This window comes from Simochromis diagramma, unplaced genomic scaffold (assembly GCF_900408965.1).
Source record: "Simochromis diagramma unplaced genomic scaffold, fSimDia1.1 OVJJ01000571.1, whole genome shotgun sequence".
In the NCBI taxonomy this organism is placed as follows: domain Eukaryota; kingdom Metazoa; phylum Chordata; class Actinopteri; order Cichliformes; family Cichlidae; genus Simochromis; species Simochromis diagramma.
The window spans coordinates 100937-111491 of NW_024386885.1; the positions used below are offsets into that span (position 1 = coordinate 100937).

The window sequence follows — 10555 nt, forward strand, 5'->3', positions numbered from 1 at the left end:
GAGTGTCTGCTATTGGAGTAATATAGACCCTGCTTGTGCACTGAGTGGTCACATTACGAGTTTGATTTAACACAGTATCCCTGTGTGTCACTGAATACACCCACTAGGCCACCTTGGCTTGTGTGTCAGACCACTGATGGCAGCGATGAGGGGTGGTGAGCATTCACAGTCATTGCTTTGTTCAGTACTTTTCCACTGACTGAGACACCAGGCCGTGCACGTGTATTTGTTTGTAAGCCTTGTGTGTCTGCCAGGGGAAAGAAAGACAGGAACCGTTGCTGTATCTTATCAGCCAACCAGAAGAAAAAAGACATAAAAAACTGAGTAGGCTTTAATGAAGAACTGAGGAAGAATGTAATTAGAGGATTACACAGTCATACAGGACTTTACCAGAGCAAATCTGACAGAGTTACATAGCAGTTAATCATGTGTTTCTGTTTGAGGAAATAACTTTGGAAACACAGACATCTGAAGTGAAAGCAGAGGTGTGGCTCTGCGATGGGTTTTAGATCCTTCATCACCATGTACTGGTGCACTAGGGAACAAGTCCCGAGCTGCTTCACAATCCTGACCTCTGATTCATCAAACTAGTACACAAAGGATGCTGCACAGGTGATCAAGCCGATATGGGTAAAAGCATGCAGACGCACAAGAAAAGAGAATTTGAGTCATGTGAGTATTTGCATCAGGTGCCAAGAGGCTTCCAGGAACAGCACGTCTGATTTACAGGGGCTTAAAAGACTTTTTTTTGTTTTTCTAGTGATTACATATCACTCCATCAGTAAGCAAACAGGATTGGTGACTTTGTTAAGATAAATACATACAGATACATCGTTATATAATCTTCTATGCACATGCGGAATTGATCAGACGTAACCTTAAAACTACCTGCCTAATGTTGATTAGGCGACCTTGCACAGCCAAAATTGCTCTGATTCCCAGAGCTTGGGTACCGGACCTCTGGGTGTGTCCGCTTTGACGTTTGTAACGGATCCTTTGTGGATCTTTTAGGTTACAAGCGTATTTAGGCTGTAGGCTGTATTTAAAAGGTGGACATAACTACTGCATTGTTGCCTTTTGAACTCCATATTCTGTGGTCTGAGAGCAACTATTTTGTTATATTGTTGTTTATGCCTTTGATGCCAGGTCGTTCGAAGCCGCTTACATAATCTTACCTCTCTGAAAATGTTGGCTGTGATCTATCCCAATTAGAAGCCCTAGGCACACAATGTACCAGTTACTCAAAGAGAAAAGAATCCCGCCCCACTAATTACATAATAAGTGGACTTGCCATATTTCGTTTTGTCAGATGTCAGCTGCAAGCTTCATAAATGTATTACATCATCTTTAAAAAGTAAATAAAATCATATTTTAGATTTAAACCTCACACCTCGCCAGTTATCCTTTTCTAGGATCTGTGCAATTTCCTTACTGATTTAAACTATGTATGTCCCATTGTTGTCTGTGCTTATTATCTGAGGTTTGCTGTTCATGTCTACTTTTTTTCATTGCACAAACAAATGTGTTATACCAGTTTCATATCTGTTTAATTCAGTTTTATGAGTGTTTTCATGAGCAGGATTTGCAGGAGGTTATGCAGTGAGGATTAGAAGAGCAGAGGAAGTGAAGATGGATGGATGGAAAAGTAAAAGGTAAGTTTGGCAAGATGGTAGTGAGACCTGCTATGATGTATGGATTGGAGACGATGGCACTGACAGTAGACAGGAAGTTGAGGTGTAGGTGAGGATGCTAAGTTTTTCATTGGGAGTGACCAGGAAGTGACAAGTAGAGGAGATGTAGAGGGCTAGTGTGACAGAGGAGGACAAGGTGAGATGGGGAGCAGATGACCTGTGGTGACCCCTAATGGGAGCAACTGGAAGCAGAAGAACAGGAGCATATGACGCTTTAAACGGTTTAAAGGTTTGATAATCTTTAATGAAGCAAATAACCAAAAATCTGTATTCAGTACAGTTAGAAACAGCATGTTAATGTTTTGTTAATGAGTTGCAGTCTCATTTAAATCCAGCTCAGTGTTTATAATCAAACCTTTTGACGTTTTGGAACAAATCCCCATCTGCAGCCTTTCCTCATTTTCTCTGCCGTTTCTTGGATGCTGCTGCCCCCTTCTGGTGAGACTTGGGGCCTGTATTTCTGAGAGCAATAAAAAATGAATTAAGAGCAACCACATCAATATGTGCGTAGCCCTTTGTCTGATGACTGTATTCATTTGAAAATAACAGCTTTGCTTACTTTGGTTTTTCTGACACCTCTGGGTTTAGTATGACCACCTCCTCCTCTTCAATGTCTGATATCTCAACCACATCTCCCAGTTCAAACCTGACTTTTACATTAAACTGTCCAAATAAATAAATAATGAACCACCTTCGCCCACGTCCATCTTTGTCACTTCTTCCACTTGCTCGTCACCACTGTTGTCATTTTTTTCCTCTTCATAGTCATCTTCATCATCATCCTCCAGTCCCCAGCTGTTCTGCAACCCCTGCCCCACCTGTCCAACACCAGGGACTGGCACCACGGGGGATGGCACCCTAGCATGTGTGGTTAAGGAGACTAAGAACAAGGACGTGAAACACATTTTCTTTGTTGCTATCAATTTTTTTCTCAGCATTAGCATAGCCTAGCCTAAAAATCAAACACAAGAACAAAATGCCTATAGCTTGCTTAGCTTCTGATTGGCTGCTCCTTGTAAACAAAAGATTTAAACAGAAGGTATTGAGGGATATCTTTCTAAATTTATATGGCATGGGAAGAAATCTAGACTAAAGATACAGATTTTACAACTGCCTACAGATGAGGGGGGCCAGGAACTTCCTAACCTTTTATATTATTACTGGGCTTGCCATGCACAAATAATCTCAGGGTGGTTACATTCCTTTCTATTCTTCTTGGAGGTTGAAAGAGGAGTTAATAAATAACTTCATTGTGTTCAGCTTTACCTCAAGGAGATAAATATGATCGTCTGTCTGCTGTGAAACATTTATATACAGTATACTGTCTTCTCTGCCCATTATAACAGTTGGTGCACAATTAAGAAGTGTTTAATATGTAAATGAGCGTTCAACTATTCCACTGTTAGTGTAACATGATATATGGATGTTGACAGAAAGCAGAAAGGCAGCTTGGCGTTCTGCAAGCTACCCTCTCATTATCCGACAATTAAAAGTTTGGAAGTGTCCGTCTCGTGAAAGTGAATCTCCAGACGGGCAAACAGTTGGTTATACAGGAACTACCACATCCCAGGCCCCCTGTACCCCGAGCTTTAGTTGGCTGTTGGCTCTTTAAATAATGTCTGAGCGAGACAGAAAAGGTCTCACTCAGACACATGGTGTCGTCTTCTTCTCCGGTCTCACTAATAGTTAGTCTAGAGACACAAACACCCACTTTCCATGATTACAGGCTTTCCCCGACCCTGACGTGGGTGTGTCTGAGAACCATTAGACCAGTGCTTCCAAAAGTGAAGGGCGCTTGGACAATACTCACAAGGCATCTAATTTTGTGTTGCTTTTCAATTGCCTTCATCATTTCAAATGTTGATAACTAAAAACAGTATTTTGGATTTTGTCTCACTGGTTCCCTTGGCCAGAGTTTATTCAATAAAGAAAGAAACTGCAAATTTTACATTAGTCTGAGTGATTCATATATTTGGCTGGTGAAGACTCACAACTTAGGAATGGACAAAATGCATACAGCCAGGAGTGGTCCTAGCCTGTTTGGTGCCCACACACTCCCTCTGTTGTCCCCTGCCCCCCTGCCCCCCGACACACACACACACACACACACACACACACACACACACACACACACACACACACACACAAAACATATTAAGGATTGTACATTGACATATTTTATTGTGAAAACTGTTGTCGAAACCATACTGGATTTAACCAGATAAATATTTTACATAGTGAGAGATAGAGAGTATCCAAATGGAATCTTTTCTCTTTTTTTCTAAACCGAGGACCTGATGGCTTTGACCTTTTCTTGTCCATCTTCCATCAGTAATTTTGCACTCCAGTATCAACACCCAACCCCACAACATAACCTAACAGACCTACACTTCAGTGCACAGATTAGGTTTGTAGAGGTTTTTTGTTTTTGTTTTTTTGAGATTTCACACAACTCAGGAAAAATAGTTAACACATAATGGGCTTGCACTGACAATATTATGAATGAAATGTGCACTATTTGGAAGCAGCATGCCCCCTCCCCTTTCGACAGGTTCAGTTTGAGCAGCAGCAGCAAGGGGGCGCACCGAGGGCCCTCGCGCTCACTTTTTGCATATATGTGTGTGATAAAATTTAGTGAGCAACTCTTATTTTTAACTGGAGAGTTAAGCAAGGTTTATTAGCTTTTACAAGAAAACTACAATGTTTTGGTGATTTGGTGAAAGGTTTTCTTATTTGTGTGTAGAGTTTTGCAAAAATAGCCAATAGTTACAAAAAATGTGCTTAAGCCATCAGAAAAAACTGTAAATGGTTTAAAGCTTTCAGCACATAACCAAAAATCTGTAGTCAGTACTCAACAGCCTACATTTAAGTGTGAACACCAGGGTGTAGGACCAAAAGTGATTTAAAAACTGATTTAAATGTGATTTCGCATTAGCGGTTTGAGTGGTGTTCTAACATCCGCCACAGAGGTGCTATGTAGCTGCCATTTGTTATGAAACGTGTGAGTTATTTAAGTATGACTGATGGGCAGGTTCAACGTGGCCGGTTAGCTCAGTTGGTTAGAGCGTGGTGCTAATAACGCCAAGGTCGCGGGTTCGATCCCCGTACGGGCCAACTTTATTTTCTTTTACGTTGTTTCAAGCAATTCGCTAATGCAAACATCTGGTCATCCGGCAGTTTTCTTCCATTTATCGAGGTTTTGTTCGCATGCTAGTCCATATCGGGGCTATCTCGTCACAAGTATGCTAACTAACTTCAGCTAACTTGCTTAATGAAGCAAGAATATTTTTCTTTTCTTTTTCAGAAAATCTGTATCGTTCTCAGTGAGGAAAAGTAGTTTTATAGACTTTAACGAAATGCCATCATGTTGTCTATATCGATCAAACCTTCTCATTGTGTCACAACGGTGGTTCCATGGTGTAATGGTTAGCACTCTGGACTCTGAATCCAGCGATCCGAGTTCAAATCTCGGTGGAACCTAAACTTTTACTTCTCTCCAGCTGCTACTCCTGATCATTATCATAATTGTAAATGTCTTCCATTGACAACACGTGCTTACTTTAATTAGTTTACACATTGAAACGATGTTAGGATATTTACAGATTCTCAGTTTGCATTTATCATTCATAAAACCCATTAGATGAAGCCAGAAACGCTGTTAGAAAAAAAGCTATTTAATTTTATTTGAAATCGACGTAGGAAATACATCCTTGCAAACAAACTGAAATATAAAAGTCTGGTGTGCACAGATGAACTATCTTTTAACATTTTCACTTTCTGTACATTTGTTTGAAACAGTTACAAACATCAAGTTAATGTTTTATTTCTGAGCTGCAGTCACTTCAGGTGGGACTCGTTGAAATCCAGCTCAGTGTTTATAATAAAACGTTTTGACGTTTTGGAACAAATCCCCATCTGCAGTCGTTCCTCATTTTTTCTGCCGTTTCTTGGATGCTGCTGCCCCCTTCTGGTGAGACTTGGAGCCTGTATTTCTGAGAGCAATAAAAAATGAATTAAGAACAACCACATCAATATAAAAATAATATTTATCTGTTAATTACATTCATTAGAAAAGAACAGCTGTGCTTACTTTAGTTTTTCTGGCACCTCAGGATTTAGTATGACCACATCCTCCTCTTCACTGTCTGATATCTCAACCACATCTCCTGTAAGACAACAAACTCTCAGTTCAAGCACATTTTTATTCTTTTCCTCTAATCAGCAAACCTGACTTTTACATCAAACTGTCCAAATAAATAAATAAATAATAAACCACCTTCGCCCACGTCCATCTTTGTCACTTCTTCCACTTGCTCGTCACCACTGTTGTCATTTTTTCCCTCTTCATAGTCATCTTCATCATCCTCCTCCAGTCCCCAGCTGTTCTGCAGCCCCTGCCCCACCTGTCCAACACCAGGGACTGGCACCACTGGGGATGGCACCCTAGCATGTGTAGTTAAGGAGACTAAGAACAAGGAAGTGAACACATTTTCTTTGTTGCTATCACAGACTGTATATAAAATCTGGATGCAGTCATTCAGTTATAAACCTTAAAAATAAACTTCATGTTGTTGACTTAAAACTGCCATTTAAGACCACTAACTCATTACAAAAGCATTTATAGACGTAACAAATCCAGTGAAAAGTGGCATCTGTTTTTGGCAATCGCCCCCTGCTGGCCATTTGAAAGAATGCCATGACACCGTGTCCCATTTTTCATATGCTTTATATCCAAGCTTGTAATTCGGTTCAGGATACGTCTGAGGTGCAGCTTCGCCCTTCTGGATGATGCCATTGGCTGTTTCTGTCACATCTGTCATCTCAACCGGAGTCTCGTCCTTTTTCAGAGCTGTGATTCGGTCCTGTGGCATGGACTCTGCAAATCCACACTTTCCACCGGCCTTCCTGTATTTAAAATACACATTTTAAATACAGGAACACAGGAAAATACACTGTTTTTAATTTAGCTTCGAAAATGATTCTAGTTTAAGACTGAAGTTTGGCAGTGAGACTAAGTCTCTGCTCACCTGGCTTTCCTGTCATTCAGCAGGGCTTCACTGATGAGCTCTGTGATCTCAGACACTTTGACACCAGCTATCTTACTGCACCTCATCACCTTCAACAAAACATAGAAAAAGATCTATTGCTCTGATAAAGAATTATTATACTGAACAGTTATTTCACCAACATATCAGCCAAGTATCTGTTAATTTTAGAGTAAGCAAAAAAAAAAAAATCATTCGGGCCTTGTAATATTTCACTGGCAGAGGGATGAACTGATTCAATTATATTCCAGCAGATTCTGGGAGCAGCCTGTTTCAAACAAAGCTGAAGATCAGACAACTGGACAAAGATCTTAATTAAACCTCATGAGGTTCTGCCATGATGTCTACAGACCTCTGTGGCCTAATCACAGAAAACCTGTGGACAGACCTCAGCGGGGAGTGTATGCAACAACATTTGCAGGACAAATAGTTGGAAAACTCCAAACAAGAAAGACTCTCTGCTGCTGCAGATACCTTCAGCACATGTCATATCTCCCATTCATAAGTCCTCATGAAACTTTGCATTTTGTGAAAAACAAAATAGAATTAATTTCTTAATTTATGCCTTTTGGAAATCAGCCCATTTTCACTCACTCACAGTAACAAAGAGCTTTTAAGGAGCTCACCTGCTCTTTAAGCAGCATAATGCCTCCGCTGGACTGGATGGAGCAGATCTCCCTGTGTTTGTTCATGGCGATTACCAACAGGCCATCCATCACTCGCTCCTCCCGCTCACACGGGTCCACCAGCAGGTAAGTGCTGCAGAGAAACAATGAGGAAGGTTAATGTTCAAACAAGTGGTCACCTGCAGGGACTCAGAAGGTCAGCAGAAAATAAGAGGACTGTTTTAAGAAAACAGCCCGAGATCAGTTAAGTTACTCTCCTGATCGCCTGCATGTTACTACAGTTAAATGCTGAGGCTGGATCAGGTGACCCTGAACTCGCACTCAGTTGTGCCGCTAAAGTCAAATTTATATTCACTCTCACTGGCAAATTTATTAGGTACACCTCGCCAGTACCTGAGTTTTATCATGTGTGCACTGATCATAAACATGTTGAGCAACAACCCTCAGGCAGGCTGTGGAGTTGAAACAATGCACATTTGTTCCTGAGGAACCCAGAGTTTCCCAAAAAAAGGTCCCTCATAATATCACACCATCACAGGCAGGGTGGATTCATGCTTTCACATCGTTTACCCCAAATTCAGTTGCTATCATGCTGTCAGACCAGGTGATGTTTTTGCATGTGGGAAAAGAAGATCAGCAGTTTCTGAAATACCCTGGCCCGTGTAACATCAGCAACCACGGCACTGTCTTCATGCCTCAATGCACTGAGCTTCCCCTCACTCCCCAGCTGGTCGTGGCAGGCTGATGAGGGCTGCCCCTCCACGAGTTTTGTTCTGGTGGAGGTCTGAAGTGACTCTCTATAAACACTACTGAATATACTGAGTTAACTAAAACCTGCTGCACCTGTAAACATGACATTAACATTTTGATACAGAGGAGAAGAAATCTTGTGAGAAGCAGTGTTTTACCCTTGTTGGAAGAAGGCGAAGCTGACGCTGATGGGCATGTGGTAGATACTCAGAGGAATGGGGTCTCTCTCCTCTGGACTGTACTGAAGACAGAAATTTAAAAAAAAAAAAAAAATACAGCTAACATAAAGCAGAATTCTCATAAAAACAATAACATCATCAATTTTCTCCCAGCAGGTGCAGGGAAGCTCAGACACCACCTGCTGTGGTGCTGCTGACTCACCACTGTGACTTCCTGTCCCTGGGTGCTGACGTCAGGGCGCCTGAAGTGGCACAGAGCGGTGATGGCGGCGATGCTGGCGGCATCCATCAGGTTTCCATCATTATTCAGTGTGTGAACATCCACCCTGATCTTCCACACCTAGAGACCCGCAAGCAGGCACCACCACCATCATCATCATCATCATCATCAATAGATAAAGCTTCTCTCTGTCTGTCGTGTCTGTCTTGTGTGTATGTGTTACCTTTTCTCCAGACACCACACACAGAGACTCCGTATCGATGCACTTGGAGTTCCTCAGGCATCTCTCCAGCTGTCTGTTTAGCTTCACTGACAGCTCAGACTGTCTGGAAACACAGAAAACCCCACAGATGATTTACACTCTCTGCACCAGCAGTCTGTCTAAATGAACCAGACAGCCCCAGGGGACGACCACTACTCGGAAACTTGTGATTAACAATAACTGCACAGGTCATCTATAATTCACCAGCTATCATTCTCCAAACACAGAGGTCCTCTTACATATTATTTCCATGTAAACCAGAATTGTTGGTAAGCTAAGGTAGCTACTGTAGATCAAGTCTTAATTACCTCACTTCGAAGCCAGGAGCAGGAGACACATAGATCAGATGCCCAAGCCACCTCAGCTAGTTCCTTACGCTATGAAGGAGTAGCAGCTGTACTCTATGCGCCTCCTGAAAGAACGAGCTCCACACCCTGGCTCTACGACTGAGCACAGACTGCCTTTGGAGGAGCTCATGTCTGTCGCTGGCATCCACAATCTCAGTCACTAACGTGGTGACATAGATGAACAGCTGTTGTTTCATGGTAACCTTTCTCCTCACCAAAACAAAAGTGCCACCAGTCCTTTTATCAGTCTCCCGCTGCATACATCCCCAACCCAATCGGTACTCCACCCTCATCCAACTGGGAACCACGGCCTCAGAACATGGAAGCTTATTATGGATGCTTTCCAGTCACCAGATCTAATTAAATTCAGGAACAATGTCCCTACACTCCATAGAAAAAAAAACCCCAAGCTTATTTCTTTATATTCCAGCGAACATAAATGAATGAGCTGAATTCAAAGAGTGAGGTTCGTCCTTACCTTCCCTGCTCAAATCCCGGTGAGGCCATCGGGGACAGCTCGATGTTGAAGAACATGATTCCTTCATTCGGTCGGTTTTCTTTAGGAGCCACCAGCTCGCACGACACCTGCGCCATGACCCTGCGGGGAGCCGTACAGTGAATACAGATGCTCAGTTTGGCACACGATTGCAAACATGTGGCTGCAGCTTCACCTGGTTTGTCCCAGATCCACAAAGCAGCACCCATAGTCAGTCCCAAAGCTGATCTTAATCTTCCTGTAGTCATAGGTCTGCCGTCCATCCAGGCGCTGAAGGAAGAGAACAGAAACAGGACACATGAGTGCGGATGAAAGCCTGTAGGTGTGCTATGGTAAGGCACTATAATACACATAAATCCTCTCTAAAACAGAGCAACGATGCCAGGATAGGACACTGATATATGTCCATCATGTTAAATCCTCAGGCTGCGCGCGCGCGCGCACACACACACATAACAGCGCGTGCTGATTATCGCACCCACCTTTTTCTCTTCGATGGCTTTAAGCAAGAAGTCCCGCTCGCAGTTGGACAGCGGTGTGTCCTTCATTCTGTTTTTGTTATAATATACTGATCTAATTCACCGTTCCAAAAAGCATGTGGCCGCCATCGATGTTTTTTTTAACTCTAACCCGGAAGTGCAGAAGACACGTGAACGTAAAAGCGGCTAGATGATATATTTTTTAAAAATAATTGGCGTATCTAAAATTATTAATATTAAGTATTTTATTAAACTCGTTTAAATTCATTTAGAATCTTTATTTGTGTCGTATTTCATTATTTTGATATGTTGGGCGTAGAATTTATTGATACGGGTCTTTTATTTTGAAATCCCAGCGCGGTGTGATGGTTTGATGCCTTTAGTGACATATTGAAAGCTTGTCCTTTATAGCTCTCAGTAGCTGCTTTTTATTGTTTTGGAGGAATTTGGAAATTTTGGA

General features: G+C 42.0%; 1 protein-coding gene, 1 long non-coding RNA gene and 2 other non-coding genes across 4 annotated transcripts; 2 read left to right on the forward strand and 2 right to left on the reverse strand.

Moving 5' to 3' along the window:
- Nucleotides 1-2095: 2095 nt before the first annotated feature.
- On the reverse strand, nt 2096-2326 carry LOC120734525. The gene is made up of 2 exons (XR_005696025.1): nt 2251-2326; nt 2096-2151 (listed from the first exon to the last, which is right to left on the reverse strand). It is a non-coding gene; the product is annotated as an uncharacterized LOC120734525 (long non-coding RNA).
- A 2405-nt stretch (nt 2327-4731) lies between these two features.
- On the forward strand, nt 4732-4805 carry trnai-aau. The gene has a single exon. It is a non-coding gene; the product is annotated as a tRNA-Ile (tRNA).
- A 294-nt stretch (nt 4806-5099) lies between these two features.
- On the forward strand, nt 5100-5171 carry trnaq-cug. Its single transcript has one exon. It is a non-coding gene; the product is annotated as a tRNA-Gln (tRNA).
- A 173-nt stretch (nt 5172-5344) lies between these two features.
- exosc9 (exosome component 9) lies at nt 5345-10247 on the reverse strand. The gene is made up of 12 exons (XM_040033351.1): nt 10099-10247; nt 9792-9886; nt 9599-9718; nt 8735-8837; nt 8494-8631; nt 8271-8353; nt 7363-7495; nt 6719-6807; nt 6450-6596; nt 5968-6134; nt 5782-5857; nt 5345-5683 (listed from the first exon to the last, which is right to left on the reverse strand). The coding sequence occupies exons 1-12, from the start codon at nt 10162-10164 to the stop codon at nt 5620-5622; spliced, it is 1281 nt and encodes a 426-aa protein (XP_039889285.1). The 5' UTR covers nt 10165-10247; the 3' UTR covers nt 5345-5619.
- Nucleotides 10248-10555: the final 308 nt, after the last annotated feature.

Bases quoted from the DNA above. Each gene is read 5' to 3' on its own strand.
- exosc9 (XM_040033351.1), bottom strand. From the start codon at position 10,164: ATGAAGGACACACCGCTGTCCAACTGCGAGCGGGACTTCTTGCTTAAA. The intron at 9,719-9,791 runs GTGAAGCTGCAG...GGCTCCCCGCAG, and splicing joins GTGGATCTGGGACAAACCAG to GGTCATGGCGCAGGTGTCGT. The intron at 6,808-7,362 runs GTGAGCTCCTTA...GTTTTGTTGAAG, and splicing joins TTATGCTGCTTAAAGAGCAG to GTGATGAGGTGCAGTAAGAT.